The sequence below is a fragment of the Macrobrachium rosenbergii genome, chromosome 15 (assembly GCF_040412425.1).
Source record: "Macrobrachium rosenbergii isolate ZJJX-2024 chromosome 15, ASM4041242v1, whole genome shotgun sequence".
In the NCBI taxonomy this organism is placed as follows: domain Eukaryota; kingdom Metazoa; phylum Arthropoda; class Malacostraca; order Decapoda; family Palaemonidae; genus Macrobrachium; species Macrobrachium rosenbergii.
The window spans coordinates 52,397,959-52,423,689 of NC_089755.1; the positions used below are offsets into that span (position 1 = coordinate 52,397,959).

A 25,731-nucleotide genomic window follows, 5' to 3' on the forward strand; every position below is an offset into this window, starting at 1 on the left:
GTATCATACATCACCAATATGCTTTAGAAATCTGAACAAAATTGAGCTCTTCACTTACACCACAATGTTCAAAGATTTTCTTAAGAAACATTCAGTGACAGGGACAAGGTAAAATATCATCTTCCTGTATCAATGGGCATTTGAATGAAATTAAACATTTACCGTATCAAAATACATCAAACCCAAGAAACTGATGATTTCCTGCAGCAGTTGTAGGTGATATATGAAAAAAAAAGGCTTATCCAAGGCAGCAGTTTCTAGGTAAGCCTTCATTAACAATGCTGGCCAAGTATGATATGAGGCAAAACACTCCTTTTACTTGTGATACAATACCCTATTAGTTCAGACACTTTGTATACTGTTGCTATAAATTATTCATCAATACTTTGTGGGTTTTCAACTAACATTTGCATGAAAGCTCTCAAAACTTATTAATATTAGAATGAAAAGGATAATTTAAACCACTGGGCATCATAGAACTGAGTTTAGCAATAATAACAACTTTATTGTTCTTGTGATTAAAAATACCAAAAGTAGACAGTGGAAGATAAAAGGCTCAACTTTTCACATCATCCCTAATTGATGATTCACCATTTATTTTACCATTTTCAACATCTAAGAAAGGTTTACCTTGAAATTCATTTTCGTCTTTTGCATCACATTCAGCGTCACTGAGCTCATCATCAGATGTTTCTTTTCCTACTGCTCCTTTTCTTGGGGGAATTGCTTCAAGAAATGAGTCTTTCCAACTCTTTCCTTGGGTAACACCAAGCAAGATCTTGAAGACTTGATCCACAGTTAACACCTTCCGGGTTTTCATCTCAATAAATTCATCAATGGGCAATCTGGCATGGCTTATTCCTTTCTCAAGTGCCAGTTTGTAACACAGTCCCTTATGGACATTATGATCCACAAGACCTCCTATGACGTAAACTTTGGAGACATCAAGGGAATTGATAGTATTACTTGACTCGCTAGTAAGGTATACTACATCATCCTTGGTGAACAAATCCAAGTAATTTTCCGTCTTGAAGTGAACATCCCAGTTCATGTAACCATTTTGTCGGGACATTAAATCATGACATTTTCCTTCAAAATTTGTTACATAAAACTGAAGAGGGTCTGATACTCGCCTATTTGCACTATAGCACCTACTTATCTGTTTGACACACTGTGCGAGATGTTTTTCAATCATCAGGTCATCAAACGACATATCAACTGCCACACGCTGTTTGCAAGAGCTTCCTGCCATTGTAGCGCCTTTCAATCGCTTTCTCAACATGTTCCCACAAATTTCACCAGCAGCACGTTTTGCCTCCAGGCGACGTTTCTGTTTTTCCCTTTCTTTCTTTTTCCGTTCCTCTCGAGTATCTATCCACCTCTGTCGCTTTAGAAGCTTCTTCTTTTGACGTTTAGATAAAGTATTAGATTCACTTGTGCCATCTGCAGTGTCATCTTGGTGTAAACTTGTACCATCTTCAAGAGCCATTTTTCCTTGGTTTTGGTTATCAGCCTCTAACACTTTCGATTCCTCCATGTTTATCTGCAAAATAGAGGAAACACATTAAGTTTACCCATGCCACTACAAATAAGTACCTCAAGACAGCTATATTGCTTTCATTCTACTTCACAACATGAGATGGGAAATTAATAAATCTATAAGTAATGTTTTTACAATAAAACTTTTTCATATAAACCCATTCCAGTAGTCATAAACGGCTGTATTCCATGCAAGGCTCACCTGCCTCACTAACTTGGTGATTTTTGAACTACAAAAGACCTCACTGTTCATACCCAGACTACTCTCTGCCTCTTCCCACTGGGCATAATTTTTTCATACATTTCCACCATGTACAAATGTATGTTAGAGCTTACTGTGTGTTGTAAATATAACTCAGTGAACCTGCTATGGAGTTCATGTAGAGTGGCCGTTACACCTTCATGTCCTTGCTAAAGATGGACCTTCACTTACTGTGCACTAATTGTCATGAACAACTCTGCCTGCAAGCACTTACCCTAACTTGTGAAACAAGTTGGGATTAATCACCCACCCAGTGGTTACTCTGAGAAAGGAAGAGTTCGGAGTTCTTACAAGTCAAAGAGGAATAACCAGACTGCTGCAAACATGTCTGCTTCTGAAAGAGGGGTTCAGGATGGGTGACTACCAGATAACTGCTGAAGGAAAGGGTACCCTACATATCAAGTAGGCCTTGAAGAGGAGCACAGTAGGATGAGAGTAGCTTGGCTATGACAAAGATGCTTTCTAGGATAACTTTTGTCTTGACCTGTACCTGTTCTTAAAGGCAGTAGTGAGGCAGCTCTTAGAGAAGTTGACTTCTATGGCATCCTCCTCCAGAGACGCTTTTTATTTCAAGAAATATATGCTGAACGAAATTCCTGGAGAATATTTTGACATGAATACAAAATAATGTAACTATCAGTCAAAAATAATTCCTCCATCACAAAAATACTAATCCACAAAACCTTTGTGACCCATTATTGGGTCATAACCCAGAGATTAAGAACAGCTGCTCTTATAAAAAAAAATAAAAAGTCTCACAAAAAAGGCCTGGACCACCTGTCACAGGTTTGCATTGCAGAATTTCTATTGTTCATTTCTCATACTAAGGGCAAAACAAAGTATAAGGAAGGTAAGGGGGGATGCAGGTCAGGCAGGAAACTGCATGCTAGTTGAAGCTAAGTACAGCATGTTGGGGGAGGGGGGGTCAAGGAAGGCAAAGCACTGCAGTCAGGTATGAAACATTATCCTAAGTAAGGTTAGGCTAGGTTGTATGTTAGGTGACATCAGGTTGGTTTACAAGGTATAGTTGCATTCCGTGACATAAAAAATCTATAATTTTTCAATTAGTACTAGATTTTTTAATATAATTTCACACCCGTATGAAAAAGTAGAAAGAAAATTTGCCAAAGTTGAAAACTAACAATCAGAACAGTGAAGTACCTCAATACAGTATTGTATATTTCTCAAACTATTTCTTATACATCTTGAGTGTTTTTCATCATCTGGCCTATCTTAGCATTACCCATTAGTTTCCCGTGACATCCAAATCCTGAAGAAATGCTGTAATTCAGTCTGGTAAGAAGGTCTTCCACAGAAGTTCAGCTGTATCCTCCTTAATCTGGTGGGACGTACAGTCCTACAGGATGATAGGCTAGATTAGGTCTGGATGTAGGGTACGCAAAGCCTTAACATTTTAATGTTGGTAGTCACATGTACTTTTGACGGTAAAGTGTATGAATCTAGTCAACCTGTACGGCTTTCATCTGAATCAACTCCAGCTTATGACTGTATCATTATCCCAACAACAGTATTTACTAATAACGACAATTGGAATGGAATGGAATATTGAGTTTAGGCCAAGAGCCAAGCTCGGGGACCTGTGAGGTCATTCAGTGCTGGAAAGGAATTTGAGAGCAGGTAGGTTTGAAAGGTGTAACAGGAAGAAAACCTCGCAGTTGCACTATGAAATAATTGTTAGGAGTGGGTGGATAGGAAGATGAAAGAGAAATAATATGAATGTAAGTACAGTAAAAGGAATGAAAGCGGTTGCAGCTAGGGGCCGAAGGGACGCTGCAAAGAACCTTTAGTAATGCCTACAGTTCACCCGGTGAGGTGCACTGACGGCACTAACCACCTACGGGGTAATGACAATTATTCGCCTTAATGTGGCATGGGTTCGGTCAGCACCTGACCCCCCGTGTCATTTAACAGAACCGTCTTACGTAATCATTCTCCTGAAATGTAATTATTAGCCCGTGTCACTTACTTCCTTTAATGTCAGCAGTTATGATAAACACAATATATTAATATTGGGTGACAGACCGCCTCCGTAATAGTGAGTGGTCGTTGTAATAGTAGTAGTAGCCTTAGTAGTAAAGGTTTTAGTTGCCTCTGTAACGGCTCACTATCACTTTCAGTCCTCCGATTACTATAATTCTTTAGTTTCCGACTATTACATTGCTTTAGTTTGATTTCCCCCGGCGCTTTACTTTCGATAAATTGTATCCTGACATGAAATCATTCTCTGCCTATGTCTGTCAGTGAATAAAATCACTAATTATGTTGCTCGCATGTATGAAAACTAGGCATATGTGTGCAGATATTGTTTAGTGCTCTAATTGTATTTTGTTTCTAATTAAGTTTTCATTTTACTGTCAACCAAAAAAAAGAGTCCTTCTCGGTAAGTTAGAGGGCCAATAAATAGGCCTTCAGAAAATAACTGTAAACTATGAAGTACATTTTTAGTCCTGTGTGACAGATTAAGGAGCTGTCATAAAGGAGTACCCCGTATGTTTGTGTTCCAACCGTTACCTTGACTACAGTACCAACAAATTACTTCTTATTTCAGTAAGTAAATACAGACGAAACCATTTAAAAGCCCATCAAATTAAAGCCATAAGAATTAAAATATCAAATTACCTTACTGAAAATTGCGTCGTTATAGTTCAACACACTTTGTTGTTGTTGGACTCCAGGCTTAAGCCTCGAGCCCAATGGCCCACCGGAAGCCCTATATATTTGCAATTGCATTCTAAATAAATTGCCCTATACATTTTCTCGTATTATTACCTTACGGTATCATTGGTAATAATGCGTGATAGTTTCTCATACGCCGTTCTTTTAGGCCTATGCCTGATGTCACGTTAGGGGGTATAACGATAGGCGAAAATCCCTTCCGGTTGGTCAGGGCACGGCGCCCCAGGATAGGGTAGGCGAAAGGAAGGTTAGGATAGGATACATATTTGTTGAATTATGCCTTTGGCGTGAGTTTAAGTAGAACTTTGGGGTTGCTTCGCTTCGGGTTTTACCTTGGAAATCCACTTTTCCTGTAGTAGGTTATTTTGGTTGCTTATTAACAATTTTCCGACGGTCGACTGTAATTAACCTGTAATTAACATCAGAACTGATATGTTTTTGTACGTTGCCCATCCTGGAATGCTATCGTGCATGCGCAGTGTTATTGGTTAGATTTTAGTAAAAAGTGGAGCTTCCTTCACCAGGGGGCGGAGCCCCCAACTCAAGTAACACTGCCTGCTAGGTTAGGTTAGGTTAGGTACGTTAGATTAGTATAGTTCCTTTTATAATAGGTTTCCTTAGTCAATCCCTTCTTGAACATATGGCTTCCTAATGACTTGCGCATGCGCGGAACGATTCCATAACAAAAACATGGCAGTCTGTGCACAGTTATCCTGTAGGTTTACCTGACTTTAAGCTGGCCATGACCCACAGAAAGAGTCCTAACTTGCCCAACAATTCTGCAGTTTTGCCACAGTTGCTACCATTACGTTGTCAACTACAGACTTAATTGCATTTGGGCTATGCCTACCCTTGGGTGTAGTCTAGGCCCATGCAGTCAGTTTGCAAAGTTGCCCAATAGTAATGATCCTTGGGTGTCGGAAGCACTGTCAAATCAGGACTGGCCAAGCATTAGTATGATAAGGTTGTTTAAGGTTCTTTGCAGCGTGCCTTCGGCCCCTAGCTGCAACCTCTTTCGTTCCTTTTATTGTACCTCCTTTCATGTTCTCTTTCTTCTGTCTTACATTCCACCCTCTCATAATAATTTTTTCATTGAGCAACTGTGAGGTTTTCTTCCTGTTACACCTTTGGAGGCATTTTACTGTCAATTTCTGTTTCAGTGCTGAAAGGCCTCTTAGGTCCCAGTGCATGGCCTTTGGCCAAAATTCTATATTCTGTTCAATCGACAGGGTTATTGTAGTAGGCCTAAGACCTAGGACAGCAGATTTCTTTGAGAGCAAAGATTGAAATTTGTTTGGACATTTAGTAATAATAATGGCTGTCATGAAGCCAAAGGTGTGGCCCATCAACTTTGTAGTGTTGATGGGAGACTTAAGGTGCTGATTTCAATAGCAGATAATTTTAAGTTTTATAGACAGGCTAGACTTTTCATGATATCTTTTTTAATCATGCCTTCCGAGTTTGCAGCCAAAACCGTGGTCACCGTAAACCGAAAAATTATGAAAATCATCAAAAATAAGAAAACCTATTGTTGATGGGAAACGATTCCTGTATTTTTATTGATTTTTCAGTAAAAGGCTTTGATTATTTTAAGTTTTATGGACATGCTAGAACTTTTTCTGACAATATATTTGAAAAGCGTACTACCATGCTCTAACTGTATCTGGAATTCTAGAAGCAGCATATGGAACACTGTACTTAAATTGTGTTTTTGTGCTTGTGTGTGTGCATGCATGAAATGGATTGTATTAAGTGTATCACATGGGACCACATGCAAATGTTGTCCTAGTAGAAAGAATGGTGCCTGTTTATGGTAGAAATGATATATTCTGTGTGGTAACTTTAGTACCACATGATGCCAATATTGGCAGCACAACATCACAGGATGCTGGAGAAAATTTGTCCATGTGACGTTTTTATAGTGCTTCACTTCTATTGTGCGTTTGCATAATTTGAAAGTCAAGGTACCATATCTAGAACCTCTTATGCTTGGTAGGTAACAGGTTTTTGTCATTATTTCCAAGTAGATATTTCTGTTTTTAGGTCAGATTTTTGCTAGCATAGTTGCCTGAAGCTGCATTTTCTAAATAACCAAGTTAAATCATTTGTTTATGCACACCCAATTGTTCTGTTGATGAATCTTATTAAAAGTTTTTAATTTATCAACAGAGACAAAATTTTATGATGGCACGACGCATTGGAGCCATTTTGATAGATCTGAGTGGGACAATTCACATTGATGATGCTGTAGTACCAGGTGCCATAGAGGCTCTGAAGAAGTAAGTTAAAATTCAGGCTTTTTCTTTTTGTTTTATAGATCCTTAGCCCTTATATCAAATTTTTAGGGATATTTTGTGGGTGACATTTTAATAGTACTGTAAGCAGAAAATCAAGTGCAGTCTTTACTTTTATTGTCAGTTCAAATTGAAGTGCTGTATGTACTGTATAATTCTGTAAATTATAATCAGCTGTTGTTGTAGAATTTATTTTTGAAGAAAAGAAGGTGATAAGCATGCAAATACAATGCCTCAAGTCAAGAATGTTTTTATTATTTTATGGTTAATACAGTATTGTATTAGTAATTACTCTGTAAGGTGTCAAAAATTACCTTTAATCTGTATTTTCCTTCAACTTTTCAGACTGAGAGCATCAGATATAAAAATCAAGTTTGTAACAAACACAACAAAAGAGTCCAAACGAATTCTCCACCAGCGTCTGACAAGAATTGGCTTTGATATAAACGAAGGTGAAATTTTTACTTCACTGACAGCTGCTCGTCACTTGGTCGACAGTCGCAATCTGCAGCCATACATGCTTATTGCAGATGCAGCTAAAGAAGAATTTAATGATATTAATTGTGAAAACCCCAATGCTGTACTTGTGGGGTTAGCTCCTGAAAAATTTGATTATGACCATTTGACTTCAGCATTTAGGTAGGTTAACAGATCTTGTGTAAGCTGACTGATAGATTATTTGTTCCTATAAGAATACCAACCTTCATACATATTTAGGAGTACCTTCAGTGATAGTTGATTTGATTGTGATGCAAAATATCAAAGTTTTAACTATTTTTGGAATGACTGGCAAATAATTGCATAGACCATGAGAATGTTAATTTTGTTTTATCATTTTTAGACTGTTGATCGACGGCGCTCCACTGATTGCTATACATAAAGCTCGCTATTACAAGCGCTCAGATGGTCTTGCTCTTGGCCCAGGGGCATTCGTATCTGCATTAGAATATTCTTCAGGTAAACTAATGTGTCCTATCTTTCTGTAAGAATACTCAGTAGGAAGTATCACTTACATTGCCTTGCCTGGCACTAATGGTCAGCCCTGTAAGTCCAGAAATGAATCCCATTGGTCTTAGTTTTGTTATAATTGTATGATAATGATTTGCGTATGTAGAAGAGCTGCAATATTTTGCCAATATTTGTAATCTCGTATACATTTTTCACAAGATGGTAATGGACTGTTACATTTATTCCTAGAAATGAAAATGTGTCAGGTTTGAAATTTTAACTCAGTTTTACTTTGTGTTGTGAAACTCAATCACTGTATGTTTTGATGCTGACAGGATGCAAAGCAGAAGTTGTTGGAAAGCCAGAGTCCTCCTTCTTCCTTAGTGCCTTAGAAGATTTAGGTTGCCCAGCATCTGAAGCAGTTATGATTGGGGATGTAAGTATACAACATTTGCATGTTCTTTTTCTCGTGTGAGTAGTCACTTTTGTCTTTGGAAGTAAAAGGATTTATCAAGTGTGATGTGATCACACAAAAACAAACCTGGTTTTTACAAGGGCTTTTAGCTGCTACTGACAACAAATTACAGTTCCATTAATATTTACATTAGCTTTTCCCCTTATTTAGTTAGACATCCTTGGTGTCCTGCTTGCCTGGCTGTAGTCATTCCTAGACTTGTGCGCTCTCTCCCTTTATAGGTTGAAATCTACCCAAAGTTAAACATCTCTTCATATATTTCTAAAAAGATGTTTGGAACAAGAAAGAACTAGACTTGAAAAATACAGTACAATAATTATGAAATCAAGATATTTTTATTCGTTTCTGTTTTTGTGTGTACTTATATCAGCATGTGCACTGCATTCTTTTGTTACTTGCTACAGCTGAGTGACCTACTGTATACAGAAATTTACAGATAAAAGGTTTGGACACCTGAGCTTACGTCAAAAATTTAACACAAATTGATAAAGACCTTGGCTTGAAATGAAGGTTACATTCATAAGATTGCTGAAGCAGTGTACCTTGAAGAATTGTACCTTGTCTTCAATTTGGGCTCTGTAATAGACTTCACCTTAAACACTTACTTTACAGGATGCGCGTGATGATGTTCAAGGTGCCATGAAAGCTGGTCTTCAGGGAATTCTTGTTAAAACTGGTAAATACAGACAAGGTGATGAATCTAGCATAGACCCTAAACCTTCATATGTTGCTGAAAATTTTGCTGAAGCTGTTAACCATATAATTCAAAACTGGCTTGACAGTTAACATGCATGAAAACAAATGTTAACATGTCAAAATCTGCAACAAGAAAACAGAAATAAGGTAAGCATCCGAGTAGTACGTTGTAAATAGTCCACTTGTGTAAGATGTATTATTTGCTGATTGCTGTTTACAAGTTTCACTCATAATCTGGTATTAAGACACAATGGGATTAGCAGTGTTTAGATAAAAGTAATTTGTTTTAAGGTTATTCTGTATTTAGAACTTTATGTTTAGAATCTGAAATACTTACTAGCTTGATAACTGTATTTACCAAACCAGTAATGCAAGTAAACACTGATTCTTTGAGACATACTGCACAATATTTAAAAACTGTTGCCTTATCCAGTATGAATGTGGTTATTTTGTTATAAAATCCATTTGGATTTGTAACTGACAGTCTGTTTATTTGTCTGTAGAAGAAAATTATTTAAGCTCAACCATCCGTTTATATAAGTGAAACAGAAGCACTATGAGATTATGGCTGTAAAGACTTCATTTTTAATCATGCACAAATGTTTTTTTTTTTTCTCAGGGTACATGTGCGATCAGCCTCATAAATTAGTCAGTTGCTCAACAGTTGTAGTGTGATTTGAAACTTGATAAATGTAAGGATGTGCGACATATCTATTAAATGACTAATTTCCTGTTTTCATGCCTCTATTAAGATTGCATTTTTTTTACTAGACTTTTCAAGTTAAAGACTACTGAAAGCACTCCTAACTAATGATGCACATGAACGCTTCTTCTGTATCCCCGTGTGGGGATGGGGAATAATATATAGTGTGCCTTGCATAGCACCAGAGGTTCTCTGCAGCTACCCTTTGGCCTTGAGCTGTATTGCTTTTTCATAAAATCCCTCTAGTCTCTTCCTGAAGAGTAGTCATTACCTCACTGCCTATTCCAGTTTCTGTTAAGGGTGAGACAACAATTTGAGGCTATTGATTCTTGCACTGTACCTGATACTACACCAATGGTGAATGCCCGTTTAATGTTTGGTAAGCAGTCTCATTCAGATTATTTGACGTTTGATGTTTGGTAAACAGTCTCATTCAGATTATATGACGTTTGATGTTTGGTAAGCAGTCTCATTCAGATTATTTCCAATCCCTTTCCCAGAATGGGTACTGCCTACAGTGTCCATGCTGGGCACAGGTAGGCATTGCAGTACTGAAGATGCATTGCAGCATCCCTTCAGCCCCAGTGGCATTGCTTTTTGCTCTTTACTTGTAATCCATTACTTACATTGTTAACAACACTTTCTCATCTCTCTTGTATATAAGGAAGATCCATCAGACCCCATGATTGCACTGTGGACAGATTTGGACCATATGCTCATTAAACTGTTTCAATTCCTTTGTGGCATTTTTAAAAGTATTTTAAAACATTTGAATCTCATCCTCTCATTTTTATGTTCTTCCAAATTACTTAGTTACGTAACATGCATCTCTGTCTGCCTTTACACAATCTTTGTCTCTCGGCTGTGCCATTAACAGTTGTCAGTCCATGTTTAGTCCAGTTATTTTTCAGTTTCCATGGCATGGTCAGTAACCCTGAGGATTCTTTGAGGGTTTCTCTTTTCTAAAAGAGACAACAAAGTCTCATTTATGTGACTGTGTCAGTATTTTGATGCATCAATTCGTTTGATCATCTTTCTGAAATGGGGATGAATGTTTACAATAAATACCGCTTTTTAATATCATATATATATAATTTATAATCCTTAAAATAATGGTACTGTACACGCATGAACATATATACAACACTGATAAAAACATTAGCTTTACAATACTGCAACATCTATATTTGCAATTTACTCTTTTTCTAAAACAGCAGTGCCGTATTTTGTTAATGTATCACATTATATCTTTTCTACTTTGACTGTAGAAAATATTAAATAAAAACAGCACAACTGATTTTTCCTTTCCCCCATACCAAAGAATCCCATGTAATTTCAAATATTCCCTCAGAGTCAGAACTTGTGAACACTACAGTTTTTCAGTTTCCCACAATAAGAAAAAACTACAACATGACTATGCACTCTATTTACAACAATGCTGCCATTGGATGGTCTATGGATGAATGAGATCCTAATAACATTGTTGAAGGATTCTCGAGAAGAGACTTTAGTGTATTAAGAAAATTAGCCGCAGTTTCGTCATCCACACCAGCGCGATCGTAAGAGAGAGTGGCACTCATGTATGTCACCGGGTTACCAGACTCATCTGCAGAAAAATAGTATAAATTAGCCAAGTGCTTCCAATGTAAAGAAAAGAGAAAAAACTGCAATTTCCTAACATCAAGCTCCAGCAGATATTTACCTATGCATGAACATTTTTTACCAAGCAAAATTACATTACATGTACTGCTCAACTTCTAGTTAAATAAAAGCTACACATCACACTATAAGTAAAACTTGAAAGACTGTATGTCCCATTAACCTACAGCTATTCACAATAAAAATATTTGTCAAGCTAAATTATAAAACATTCTTTCATGGTCATCTGTGACTTATTTTTAAGGCAATCACATAAGTGGTATTATAGGCACTTACCACATAATAATCTACTTCCACCCACTGCCAGGATGCCACACTGTGGAGGGTTTATAATTGCACTAAACTCTGAAATCCCGAACATTCCTAGATTTGATATCCTGAAAATATATTGAACATGAGACAAAACTTTTCATCATTCCAAATATAAGAATTATACTATAATTATATTTAAGATTATGTACATCAGCTTAAATATAATTAAAAACTAAGTAGTTACAAGCCATTGCAGTGCTTTGTAGAGACACCTAATAACATACAGTTTGAAGATATTGTTTTGAATGTTTGATGAGAAATGGTTACCAAAGTACCAATGGCATAAGAAGCATGAAACTTTTTTGTATAGGTGGCAGTTTTCTGAATCTCCAGACTTTTTTCATATCTGATATATGTTACAGAAACCATACAAAAGTCAGCGAATTATTCCCATGGTAATGGCCGCGTAGTAATCATTTGGAGATCAAATCTCATAAGAAATCATCTGTAGTTAACTATTCTTTGGTCGTCCAATATCTCACAATTAACAGACCAGTGACAACAAGCGAGGGATAAAGGGATGTCTCCTATTTTTCCTTTTACTTTAGCCTTTTACTAGTGTAAATTACATTAGAACTGCATCTACAGAAAACATTTATTGTAAGAAAACATATGAGGAATATGAAAACTATGCCCCTTATCCAACTTTTCATGGTAATGAAATCATAACACTGTGACAAGACTAAAAAATATATAAGCAGAGCAACAACGATCCAACAACAACTTACGTGAACGTCCCTCCTTGAAATTCTTCTGGTTTCAGCTTGTTTTCCCTTGCTCTTCCTGCTAAATCCCTCACACGACTTGCAATATCTTCAATGCCTATGTTATTGGCCCCAAATACAATGGGAGTAATGAGACCTGAAGGTGTAGCCACAGCTACACTTATATCTGCTTCATTTGACATTAACAACTGAAAAGAATTTTCACATATATTAAAAAGGAGAATACAGTACAAACTATTATTATTATTAAACACTTTCAAAGATTACTACGGAGGAAAAAATACAGGTGATTAATAAAGTACCTAAAGACATTTACCAATGATGAGAGCTCAAATCTTCTCAACTGTGACAGACTGACAGAATAAATGGTGTCACAATGGAAGAAATCACTAACAATTCTTTGACAAAATTTAATTTGTTTATGAATACATTTTGCATCAAAATCTCTCAACATATAACAAATCAGACTGAATATCCTCTGTTAAATATTAAATTAGTCTGATCATGACTGAGTCACACTTGTAGACTGATGGGGCTTAGGATTCGCCATTGTTTCTATGGCAATAAAGCTAATAATCTGGAAGAGTTCCAACAATGTTTTCATCAAGTTTCATCAAATCTATTTATTAATTTTCTCTTAACCTAACTAAGAGATACGCAAATAAAAGAGAACAGAATATTTTTTTGCATACGTAATATAATTCATCTGAAAATGAAAAAGAAGTTATGGTACTGAAAACTTCACAATGGAAACTCAAGAATGTTTAAGAAATAAGTACAAGTAAAGATATAAATGGTAGTTGCAAAATAAAGAATACAAATTTATTGGCGCTGAATTTAAAACCTATCATCTCTTAAGAAACAATTAACTAACCTGTTCCCCTTGCCAAACACAATTCATTTCTGGGCACAAAGTAAGGGCAACTGCAACAGCTTTGATGATGATATCATTAATGCTGACATTGATGCCTTCCTGCTTATACTGTTTTCTTAGGGCAATTAATTCATCTGTCCTGCATTCAAGAGTTCCGTAGGAATGGGCTATGCCACTCTGGAAAACAACCAAAGAATGATAACCTTACCAATAAAAGAAATTAAGTCCCATACAGTACAACAGAATGGACCTGAGATATAGGAGTACATGTTACTGTATTTTTCACACAACAATGCATGTACTGTTTTATTTTTTCACAATTAAAAAATAAAGAATATAAAAAAAATGCATAAAAATGCAGTGTAATAATCATCTCTTAAAACTTTTAATAAAGTTTTGCTAAAGAACTTTTGTCCAGTCCGTCTATTATAGTGACATTTTCATAAAGACAATAGCATTTTAGTGCACAGTAAATCAAAACTGGCTATTGCATTATGAATGCATATACTGGGGCTGAAAATTCACATACAAAAAATACATCCCCACAAGTAGCTATGGTAAATATCACAAATTTTATAAGTAATTAGAAATTAATATCATGTATTACGATACCTTAGACTGTGTCAGCCTTTTGGCAATGACTCTTCTTATATTTGTAATTTCGATGTCTTCAAATCCATCTTCTGAAACCCCAGGGATTGGTTTTGGCGGTGGACCAGCGGGGGTTATCACAGCTGGAGCGAGAGTAGGTGCTGCAACAGCAGCAGGTTTTGGGGCTTCGGGAGGGGGGACTGAAGAGAAAAAAATATGAGTTTTAAGCTAAACAAAAGTGCTCTCATCCAACCACATTAAAGTTAGCAGCTATTCTTCTAATACAAGAGGACAAGATCTAAAACATATGAGGTATTTCCAAACATTTGTTGAATGAATTTTTACAAAAACTAATAACATCATGACTTTCATAAGTTCGTTTTCAACATAACTGTAAAAAGAATGCTGTCTTTACAACATAATAAAATACACGTTGCTTTTTAGTCAATTAAACTAATACAATACTTAAAGCAAGCTACTCAAACCGTCTCACCAAATTTACTTTATAGCCATATAATTCTCAGTTTCTCTAAGAAACAGTTAACAAAAAAAAACAGTTGATTAAAGTTCAGCCGCACTTTAAACACAAATATCTCAAACCTTACCCGGTGGCAGAGGTATGGGTTGAAGATTCCTTTCTTTAATTGTCTTGAGAACGTCTCCTTTGACAAGAATGCCATGGGGACCCCCATGAGGCACTTGGTCGGGAGTTAAACCATACTGCTCTAGTAGTAGTCGGACAGAAGGGCCAAAATTGCTGGAAAACACAATTTCCAATTGCTTAATTTTTTGGCAGTTGATAGTACATGCACATGAAGAGCTCAGGAGGTAGTGTATGACTATGGAAAGCTTCTGGAGCAAAAATAATTATCGTTGCCGAAACTTTGGAGAACTAACAAGGAATTTCTATACTAAAAGCATTTTTAGTGTTACAATTATATTATCACACTCTGCTTACAATTTAATGACTGCATTTACTTAATTTACTTGTTTATAGACCCACTGAACTTTACCAAGATCTATGCAAGATGTATTGATGATAAGTGCAACATTGTAAGAAAGAGATGGAAGTAATCCTCACCCCTGTATGTGACCTCCATGAGCTGCTGCAACTTGGCTCACTTGGGGAGCAGTGGGGGATGCTGCTTCTGCCTCAGGAGTTGGGGCACCTTCTGAAGCTGGAATTGTTACGGACTGCCAGTCTTCACCTTCGGGTGCCAGAAGAGCTATGAGGGTTCCAATCTTGATGTCTTTTGTCTCCTCAGGAACCTTGGATTGCCAAAATGATGAAATATTCAAATTAGTCAAGAAATAAAAGAGTTATTCTCTATGAATAGTTAGAGTCAGTACAGTGATTACATATGCTCCCTATAATGTCACAGTAAACTTCAAACATGATAACAAAACCTTCACGCAGTTCTGCTTTAACATTTTTACTGACATAATGACAGGCATGTTTTACTCTTTAAACACTGTATACAGAAATATTAATCAATCGACATTTGATAATCAAGACACCTACTGTATGTTGCACTGATGACATACAGTTAATAAATTATCCCTAAACCCATGGAGGCACATTACAGTACTGTAAAATACCAAGCAACACTAAAAATTTTCAGTGTTTAGAGTAAAAACAACCTGATGTGGACAAACCCCAAATACCATGCAAAGGCTACCTTGCCAATCCCTAAAGAATTTTTGCTAATGCAGTATGAAACTAGGAAGAGCTCCAAGAAACCCTGTGGATGTAATACTGTGCGTGTGTGTGCGTGTGCATGCGTGTGTGTAGGGTGCACATCAAATTCCCTGTATGCAAACTTCTTAAAACTGTATACCAGATCCCCTGTACACCAAGCTACAAAGTACTGACGACTTGCAAAGCTGAACAGTGCACAAGTATTGCTTCCCTGTAATGAGACAGCTGTACTATTAATTAAGATAGTACTGTACCTGACAGACAGGAGGAGGATGTTCTGGATGGTCAACAGCAGCTGTTATTTCACAAGGTTTGCTGTCATGTTTGTGGATATCAGCAGGCAGATCATTATCCAAAATCAATTCATTGCCAATTAATAATTTTGCTTCATCAGGACTTTCATTTGAAACTAATTCTGCCTCATCTGTGATTTTAACTGGCACGACACTTTCCACAATTAATTCTGCTTTGTCTATTAATTTTTCTTCATCTGGCATTTTCATTGGTACATCATTCAAAGCTAAGTCTACTTCATCTGGGATTTCCTTTGGTATAGCATTATCCACAATTAATTCAGCACTGTCCATTAATTTTTCTTCAACTGGATTTTTCATAGCTACAGCATTATCCAAAATTAATTCTTCTTTATCAATTGATTTCATTTCATGTGGGATTCCATTTGGTGGAGCACTGTCCACAAATAATTCTGCGTTATGTATTAATTTTGTTTCAACAGCTGATGGTGGATCAGCCTGTGTTAATTTTGCTGGAGTGGCCACTGTTTCAACCAAGTCATCTTTGAAACTCACTATAGGTTCTGAATCTTTAACACTCACTACAGGTTCTGAATCAGTTTTAGAGTCGTCTATGCCCAAAGTCCTGCCCGGTGGTAATCTAACATCGCTAGTGCTCATGGTATCCAATAATGTAGAATCTGAATGAGTTTCACAAACTTCCTCACATTTATCACCATCCAAGAGATTTGCCGAGTTTTCTGTACTACAATCTAAGTTTAGCTTTGACTCTGGATAGGTCTTAGTGGCTGCTACCTCGGACTGCAGGCAGTGTGGCACAGTATTTACACTACTGTTGGCATCCTCAATCATTGCTGAAGCAAGCTCACTGTGGACTTCACAGAGATTGTCCAGGAAAGAGCCACTGCTGGCATCATCGCCAAAATCAAATATTCTAGCTGCAAAATAACAGAACTTGTAATTGCTCCGCTTATAGAACAATTCTCAGGTCTCACTACTGTATCACAATGAATAAAGAATACATGCCAGCAACCGGAAGAGTAAAAGGAACGCTCACAAGACTCAACAGCGCTCACATCAGTTTCCTAAAGACTATGTATATTTCATCTACCTACCTAATCTGTCAAACAGTAGGAGGCTTTGTATAGTGGAAGTTCCAACAATAAATTGAGAGTAAAAATACATTTCCAAAAATATGGAATAATACTCTCTCACCCTTCAAATCTTAGCTTATAGAAACACCATACTAATGTTACTTAGTATGACAGCCATATTCAAACACTTCAAAAGATAAGGGATGCCTGTGTATGGAATCAGTAAATGAAGTGTTTTCATTGTAATTCTGTCAAGGAGAGAGAGAAAGAATCTAAATCTTTCACTAACAGACAGAAATATATACACTCATGATATACTGGGCTACCATAAGCATGTATTAGGGAAAAATACAAGGAAAAAGTGACAGAAGAAAATTATATCAACATTCATTAAACACTATAAATCTAGTCCCTCTTACACAAGAACAATGCAAATCAGTCAAGCAATCCATAAATGCATACAGACCTCAAGTAATTCGTGAGAAAAGATACAGTACACCACTTTATATACAAAACAAAAATATACCCGTAGTTAAAAAATAAAAACACTGTAATTATCACATGCTATTCTGGAGCGAACAAAAAAAAATCACCCAGTTTTATAAAACAAACAAAAATTTCTCCTCTAGTTTCGACTTCCTGTTATGTACTGTACTCGGATATGAATTCATACATAAAGGAGACAAATTTAGAATATGTACAAAAAAGCTCTGCAAGCAAAAGAAAATAACTGGTACTTAATCGTTAATTCTCAATTTTGTACAAATACAGTTTTTTTCTTCCTCCTGAATCAACAAACAGGATACCATATACAATATGGAGACAAGCCAAAAGAAATTTAGACTTCTGTCCCTCGCTCATTCTAGAGGATGGCTATATTTGTATGCAGTCTAATGAAGTGAATATACATGAACATCTTTTAAATGCAGGTGAATATATCATGTACATATCTCTTAAATGCAGACCAATAGACTGTGTGGCCAAATACAGAATGAGAATTCTGTAGATTAGCCAATAGGTCAAAATATAGATGAATATGGAATCACAGAATCAGGTCCAACCAGGAAGGAAGTAAACTGACTTGCCTCTTCAAGCAAGGTTATAGTGCAGGTACAAGAAGAATGTATACAGGACTTGCAGCTTAAAATCAGAGAAGTGTGACTGAATGAACCAACTTGAAGCCTGCTTGTGAATGTTTAATTTTTGCTGCCACAATTATTCTTTACCACAATATCCGGTACTCTCAAGGGCCTTGGCTCATTAGTCATGTGTACCAATAAGCAAAAGCCAAAGGCTTTCATCTTTCCTTCTTGAATTTGATCCAAGTTTTGCTCACTACACAAAGACTGGATGAAAATTATTCCTTAATAGCCACATCTTAACCTATATAATTACAGGGCAGTTTATCCATTTTTTAATTAGTTCACAGACGTTAGTACAGTACCTCAAAGGTGATCTGCCATCACTGAATTTCAATGCCAAAAATTAATACAGTACTAACAACATTTCTTCAAAATAAAAATAACAAGCTCAATGATCCAATAAAAAGCCACATTGTTGGGTACTGAATAAAGCACTACAGCAAGCATATATAACCACTGCACAGTACAAAGTACTCAATTTAAAATTAGAAAACAACTCAAATTGATTAAATGTGCTCAAAATACATACCCAATGTACTAATACAACAATATGAACTTTTTCCTCCTCACCTGTGCTTTGCTGCCTGAATCTATTTCTAGTGAAAAGTAGACATAAAGTAATTTATGACTTAAGATTACCAAGGAGACCACAAATGATTACTTTTGTTTGAATGCTGGGTTGTCTTCATGATGCAAAGCTTACAAAAATTCCACTTCAAGATTACAGCATGCAAGGGAAAGCTTATGGGAACAAAGGGAGTACAGTATTAGAACCTTGTTCCAGAACATACCAAAATCTTTGCTAAAATGCCCTCCTCCTCTGTATCCATGGCAACGACAGCTTTGTCTGTTTGAATGTCACAAAGGACATCCCCTGGGCTTACAGTATCACCTTCTTTCTTGAGCCATTTGATAATAGTTCCTTCCATCATAGTAGGTGAAAGTGACGGCATTCTAATAGGTAGTCCCTCGGCTGCGAATGGAATAATCACAAGGAATTTATAGCACGACACATTATACTTGGTAGCGCAACTTCATAGCTGAGACTCTTCCATACATGAGAAGAATAAACATGAAAATTTTGTTACCCTTTCCTACAGTGAATGGTTACATTTAGTATGTTTTACTGCGGTGTATGCCTTCAGAATGCTGTACACAAGTGGATTATGAAAGAAAATCTACCTCACTTGGCATCTTTCCACAAAGTTTCATTCTTCATGTCAACCTCAGCCACAAAGGGTAAGGAAGGGAGACGGGTCTATTAGTTATGATTAATGGGTCTGTATGAAAATTGTTTAATTGTGAAATTATCATTTGTTCAATATGAACACATTCATATAAATAGTCTGAATTGTAGTTTATGAGGGAGCATGATGAACTGACACACAACCAAAGGTAGCCTGCTACTGTGAACGGGCAAGGGAAACAACAGTGTATTAATAGCAAGACAACTGCAGTTATTGAAATTAAAAACACAGAGAATTTATAAAACTTATGAGATCCCATAATTGCACTTATACAATTAAACCCCATAAAGATAAGATGAACAAGAATACCCAGGAGCAAAATGTTACTAAAATTACTGAATAAACAAAGTATCTTTACTCCCAGTAACCATGCAACAGCAAGTGATGCCAAAAGAAGGAAATAAAAAATTTCCCTAACTACGAAAACACGCAGAATGTAGCAATGATAACAAAGAAATGAACAAATGAATTAAAGTGAAGGACGCATTACATAAAATGCAAAAGATGTTTTATCTCGGAAGATCAGCTGTACATGTTTGCAGGTAAACGAGTCGCACATAAGAATAATCCTTTGTGGGAAGACACGAGCGTAGTCTGGGCATTGTACCTTTCAAGTTTTATCAAGATGATGGGACTGAAGAAGGCTACCTATTATAAATGTCATTGTAATGAAAACATTACATTTAAATAATCAACCTTCTCAGACGGCGCAATGGTAAATGTTAGTTGTAGAGCAGCAGCTTAAATAAAGAGGGTTAGCCTACACAATTCAAGGGACAGGAGTTGCATAAATTAATAAGATTAAATCAAGAAATAACATAATTAAAACAGATTAATCCAAGCTCAGTACCATTTTCTCATTATACTGCTAATTTCTTACTTTAAGCACATTCTTACCACATGTTAGGACACATTACCCTGGAGATACAGCATATAGCACATAACATCAACATGGTGTGAGACCCTAATACTCTTGCGTAGACACTGCTCATTTTATATGGGTACAGGATTAATATGAAAATGGCAATCAAGATTCCTTTATGATAAAAGCGAAGATAAAGTACTTACATGCTATCATAAAGGTAAGAGATTATGTGGTAATATTCATATTTTCAGCCAGCAAAGCTGGTTTGAGAGATTTTACAAATGGCTTGATCTACAGTACTTGGCATGATAATTACTGGAGAGGCAGCCTCTGCCAATCAAAACTGCTTTGTATTGGGAAAACATGCCTCAAAGGGCATTTATTCACAGCGATTAGAAACAAGCACCAGTTTTTAAGGCAGTGGAGGACAGGCTAACACTGGTGGTTTGTGTAAATACAGCCAATCATATGATTGAAAAATCCTTTATCTATAAAGTTCTTAACCCTTGAGCATAACAGAAAAGCCTGGACGACCAGAACATTTTTCCTTGAGTAGTTTCATCACTCTTTCCTCCCAGAAGTCAAATGATACCTTGTCAGTAAGGAATTGACCTTTAAGTAATATTATAAGGGATCTAAGTAGTCTTTATTAACAACTGCCCCCATTACACCTACAATGTCTTTCTTACAACCTCTTGATCAGTTTATAAGAGGACAAAAGTGACTTGGATTTAACACTGCATTCTTACCTTATCTTGCCCCTAACCCTCAAAAATGGCAAGGGACTACTACACAGTATTACATCTTGAATGATAACATCCGCAGTTCAATTAAGAAGTAGAACCAACAATTACTATAGTTATATAGAGTACACAATTAGTAGCAAAATCCACAATAATGTTCTTTTAAAAATTAATTGCATACAACAAAAGAAATGTTTTCTTATTTCAGTAAATTGCAACGACTTCGCTGAATATCTGTTGCCAATGCTTAGTTACTGAGATACTAGTATAAATTTATAACTTATTTATCAGCAAGGGACCATATTATTTATACTTTTCAAGTTTTATTTAGTCTAATGTGTTACCCTCTTTCTGTCTCTTATGTAATTATGATATCTCTCTCTCTCTCTCTCTCTCTCTCTCTCTCTCTCTCTCTCTCTCTCTCTCTCTCTCTCTCTCTCTCTCTCTCTCTCTTTTATATTTTGAAAGGTGAGGTACTTTTGCCAGGCCTGAATTTTGTTAAAAAAACGGAGATGAATTTAAATGTTTTCTCAAAAAGTTTTCATTGTCTAACCAATCAAATAATCCATATTACGTTTTGCTTTCTAGGTGATGTCACTTTTATACAAGTTTAGGATCCTTGAATGTGTTTTTAAAATCTGGTGAGCCATGGAGAAAATACCCACTAAGGCCATGTTGACTGTCCATTTTGCCGGCTAGGGCTGCGACTTCTTGGCAAGAAAATAAAGAAAATAAGAAGATTCAGAAAATCATACTCATTAAAATGTGGTACGTTAATTCTCGTGTGTTTCAGCAGTTGTTAACCCACCTAGGGAAATTGAATTCTATGGTTTTTAGGTTACATTATTGTATAGTGTGTTACAGAGCTTGGTAAAAAATATAGTTTTCCATAATTGGATTCAACATTAAAGTTAGCTCTTTTTGTACAATTCTGACTTCTAACAATGTCAATCTGTGACCACAGCAAACATCACCCATAACACCTCACGAGTAAGATAAGGTTCTACATGTTCCATGGGGAGGGCAAAGCAATCAGCCAAGTAGTATCTGACATCCTAGGTTAGGTTAGGTATGGAAGGGGTCCAGTTGCGTTGATATACTGTATCTGTAGTGTCAATTTGATATTCACATTTTGGATTAAGATTTTATTTCACCACACATGTATGACTTGGTAACACACTGGTACAAGAAACACAAAGATTAATAAAAGTGGTAGAATATACAGTATTACTTTCGTGATCAAGATTGCAGCTATGCTAAAGTTTCTGACATTAAATGACTCATGTTTGTCACCTGCATTGTGTGTATTTGTGTGTCTGTTTATGTGGTATTCTACATAGGCTAGGAAACTTTTTTTTAACACATTAATCCTTCATTCCCCTTTAATAATTTTTCCAATTACTAGACTTTTTACCAAATTTCTATTATTTTACTGCATTTTTTCATTGCCCTCTCCTTTTTCTATCCCTTTTATCTTGCTAAGGTAAAAGCAAAGTGAAAATCTAGGTAACTGAATACTACTCAAATGTATAAAATCACAATAATACAAGGCAGAAGAATGTGTAGATATATACAGCTCTGTCAAATTCAAATAGCCTTCACATCTAACCCCTTAAAAGGAAAAGTAGGCATTACATCATTCATGATGGTGATCAAATGGGCTGCAGATCATTGCAGATATTTTAATGTAATGAAACAACTTCTGATTGTATCAAAATGACCTCACTCTATTAGGATGTACCTCTAATGGTTAAAAATTCATTCAGTCATTTGTGTTTATCCCCACCTGAAAACCCTGGTTTCCTACAGACATCCCATCGGAATATAGGATGCATGGGGTCAGGGTGGGGTGAAATATGAATGAACAAATCACTACAAAGTCGATGAATGTAAAAAATGCATTTGCGAAGAAGATGAACGTCGAAGAAGATAAATGTCAATGACGTAAGAGAAACATCAAAGGGTCAGTTAAAAATTTCAACATGGGCAGCTCGTCATAATTTTTCAGTGGTCTTCACCAAAGGCTATCCATTAACTCTCATCTAAACTATCCTGTTTATTGATTAAAATCATGAATGGAATTCATGAGATTTAGACAAAACCAACGGCAGGGTTGACTAGTTCACACCCTCCTTTAAGGTGGATCGTCTACCGTGCGTAGATTGGCACTAGCTACGGTAGACGATCCTAGCCTCCCGTGAGCTCGTGTTATCTTCAAAGCTACTTAGCTTAGGTAAAACATATTCTCCTAAGTCTTGGAACAATTACAATTAATTTACGTTCTCAAATTTACAATTCCGGTGCTGGCATTGCAATGACCTTAAACCTGATCAGCCTGGTACATACCAGTCATACTAAACCATATTTCGTCACAGACACTTTCACAAGAAGATTCGTTGGCACCTACCATTAACGTAGGGTGACTTGTGAAAAAATGCTGATAATGCATAATTTAGTTTCGTCGTATTCAATAGTCGGAATCGGTGAAAACTGTTCGAGATAAGGCCTGCCATTTTTGACCCTGATATTGCAGACACCGACTAAACATAGTAGGAATAGTAGTAGGGAGTGGAAGGTTTGCAACGGCTCCTGTCATTCAGTGCCACAATGAAAGCTTGTTTTAAATTTAGAAAGTTAGTAATGCACTTAGCGCTTAAGCGGACTCGAGCTTAGTAATTGTCCTACGTACGTTGAAATAGCTAAATTTGATTGCCATAGCATATATTTTTTATTTGAGATGATTTTTACACCAGTAATACTACAAGCAGAAGTTTTATGTTTTATCAGACCACTCGCAGAAATGGTTGTCACGCATTTTTTTTTTATAATCAGAATGACATAATCTTTTCTTAGATCGTACCGTTTACTCTTACGGCAGTGAAAATCTTTGCTTAATTGACTTTCATCCTTGTTTTCATGCAAAAACATTGCCTTTGGTGCAGAAAATGCAATTAAATTTTGCGAATTTTAAATGGACCATGGGCAAGAGAAGTTGACTCCGGGAGGGATTACATGTAGATTATTGACCCAACCTTAGCGTGCGATGGTGGCAGTGGAAGTTAGACTCAGAAAAAAAGATGTTAATACACATTGCGTGTATGTATGTATGTATGTATATATATATATATATATATATATATATATATATCATTTGCGTATATATACATATATATATGTATATATATATATATATATATATATATATATATATATATATATATATATATATATATATATATATATATATATATATATATATATATATATATATATATATATATATATATATATATATACATACATACATACATACATACACACTAGCTGCCGTGGCTCCAGAGAAAAGTCAACTCAGTGCTCACTGACAGTCATACTTTAGTTGTTGAATTGTGGATTAACTCCCTATGCATAAAACTTCCACAACATTAGCAGCCTGTCCACAGGAGGCTCACTAGGAGCGCATCAAACAACCTACAAACACTGTCCCATTTATTTATTTATTTTTTTTTTTATTTTGTTGCATATCTCCCTCACTTCCCATCCTTTCAGTTCTTCCTAAAGGAGAGTTGACTCTGTAATCTTCCTGCAGTACATTCTAACCTTGGCTCTCAAAGACACTCCAAGTCTTTTCCCAACCTTTTGTACAGATCCTTCTAGCTTCCTTGCTCACTTATTATGTGAGTCACTTCTCTCATCTGGCAATCGTCAGTTTTATTTTTATCATAAATACCTACACAGATCAGCTGCTTCTACTCTTCTATAATCCATATGAACATTCGTTACTTCATCTTCTTATTTTCCATTTACCTTGAGATCCCTACTTTTTCTCATATTTGCTCTCACACTCTCCTCTTGCTAACTTTACTAGCTCACACTAGTTTCTACAGTTTTTGTTCATGATCCTTATTCGTATTGCATCACCTTGAAACATCAACCGTTGCGCACTCCATTAAGACTAGTTTCTAACCCACAAATTTGTATATACATTATTCTAATTCTTCTATCATTCCATCGAAATTGACATAAAGCAGCCATGAAGACATAACGCAGCTTCATCTTAGAACCCTTTTTTTTTTCACCATAACAGTCCCTCTCGTCCCTTCTACATATTCTAACATTCTTAGCTTCAGCCATAAAAACTTTTAATTGTTTTCAACCATGCAGGCGCCCGCACGTAGGGGCAAGGAGGGCCACTTGCCCCCGCCAAATCCTAAATATATGTATGTATATATATATATATATATATATATATATATATATATATATATAAATTGCTTAATTCGTTAAAGAAATGTTTTTTTTGGAATTAACCTGCTGGTTCAAAGGGTCAAAAGTGTTTGTCTGCTTGATACCGGAAATGACCATGTATGTATTAAGACCCCCTAAAACCCCCTTGGAAAATATGGTGCGGACGCCGATGCTCTCATTTTCTATACCATACATTCTGAGCACTCTCCACATTGCCCCTCTATCAGTTCTAAGTTTTTTTTGGGGGGGTTCCTTTATATTTTTCGTTTACTTTCAAACTTCTCAAATAACTTTGATAACAGACGCGTGATTCAGACTTCCTTTTCCCTATCGATTGACGCAGCAGTACTCTTCCTTTATCAGCCTTGTCATCTGTCATACTTTCTCATTCAGAATCATAATTGCACCTTCCCTTGTATACTAAGAAATGTATGTCCTCATAATTCTTACAGCCTATAATTATGAGTCACTGTCATAGACATATACAATATAGCAGTGGTTCTCAAACTGGGGGTAATTACCCCTGTGGGTAATTATGATTTACTGTCATAGGTACATACGATATAGCAGTGGTTCTCAAACTGGGGGTAATTACCCATGTGGGTAATTATGATTTACTGTCATAGGCATATACTGTACAATATAGCAGTGGTTCTCAAATTGG

The 25,731-nt window shown here is 36.2% G+C and overlaps 4 protein-coding genes across 11 annotated transcripts in view; 2 read left to right on the top strand and 2 right to left on the bottom strand.

The window, feature by feature from the left end:
* Window positions 1-471: 471 nt before the first annotated feature.
* Window positions 472-3,912, bottom strand: LOC136846707 (tRNA methyltransferase 10 homolog A). Of its 2 annotated transcripts, none has more exons than XM_067117808.1 (2): window positions 3,789-3,912; window positions 472-1,543 (listed from the first exon to the last, which is right to left on the bottom strand). In XM_067117808.1, the coding sequence occupies exon 2, from the start codon at window positions 1,535-1,537 to the stop codon at window positions 557-559; it is 981 nt and encodes a 326-aa protein (XP_066973909.1). In that variant the 5' UTR covers window positions 1,538-1,543; window positions 3,789-3,912; the 3' UTR covers window positions 472-556. The 2 variants fall into 2 exon arrangements, with proteins under 2 accessions (XP_066973909.1, XP_066973910.1); XM_067117809.1 differs by lacking the exon at window positions 3,789-3,912 and adding an exon at window positions 3,045-3,156.
* Window positions 3,913-4,257: 345 nt separating this feature from the next.
* On the top strand, window positions 4,258-21,551 carry LOC136846712 (haloacid dehalogenase-like hydrolase domain-containing protein 2). 5 transcript variants are annotated; one of them, XR_010855500.1, is made up of 7 exons: window positions 4,258-4,369; window positions 6,668-6,777; window positions 7,138-7,431; window positions 7,634-7,749; window positions 8,076-8,176; window positions 8,828-9,058; window positions 21,408-21,551. XR_010855500.1 is itself a non-coding variant. In XM_067117823.1 (6 exons), the coding sequence occupies exons 2-6, from the start codon at window positions 6,680-6,682 to the stop codon at window positions 8,999-9,001; spliced, it is 783 nt and encodes a 260-aa protein (XP_066973924.1). In that variant the 5' UTR covers window positions 4,258-4,369; window positions 6,668-6,679; the 3' UTR covers window positions 9,002-10,907. The 5 variants fall into 5 exon arrangements, 2 of the variants coding, with proteins under 2 accessions (XP_066973924.1, XP_066973925.1); XR_010855499.1 differs by lacking the exon at window positions 21,408-21,551 and adding an exon at window positions 9,531-10,907; XR_010855501.1 differs by lacking the exons at window positions 4,258-4,369; window positions 21,408-21,551 and adding exons at window positions 4,611-4,745; window positions 9,531-10,907.
* On the bottom strand, window positions 10,686-23,412 carry LOC136846711 (pyruvate dehydrogenase protein X component-like). Of its 3 annotated transcripts, none has more exons than XM_067117822.1 (9): window positions 23,227-23,412; window positions 18,756-18,937; window positions 14,857-15,044; window positions 14,381-14,532; window positions 13,797-13,975; window positions 13,185-13,361; window positions 12,314-12,498; window positions 11,550-11,650; window positions 10,686-11,220 (listed from the first exon to the last, which is right to left on the bottom strand). In XM_067117822.1, exons 1-9 carry the CDS (start codon window positions 23,330-23,332, stop codon window positions 11,042-11,044), a joined length of 1,449 nt encoding a protein of 482 aa, XP_066973923.1. In that variant the 5' UTR covers window positions 23,333-23,412; the 3' UTR covers window positions 10,686-11,041. The 3 variants fall into 3 exon arrangements, with proteins under 3 accessions (XP_066973923.1, XP_066973921.1, XP_066973922.1); XM_067117820.1 differs by lacking the exon at window positions 18,756-18,937 and adding an exon at window positions 15,729-16,666 and having other exon boundaries at window positions 23,227-23,388; XM_067117821.1 differs by having other exon boundaries at window positions 15,729-18,937; window positions 23,227-23,372.
* Window positions 21,526-25,731, top strand: part of LOC136846710 (uncharacterized) — a 71,735-nt gene continuing 67,529 nt past the window's right edge. The window contains exon 1 of the mRNA XM_067117819.1: window positions 21,526-21,587. The gene's annotated coding sequence lies outside the window, so the exon portion shown is untranslated. The remainder of the gene's footprint in view (window positions 21,588-25,731) is intronic.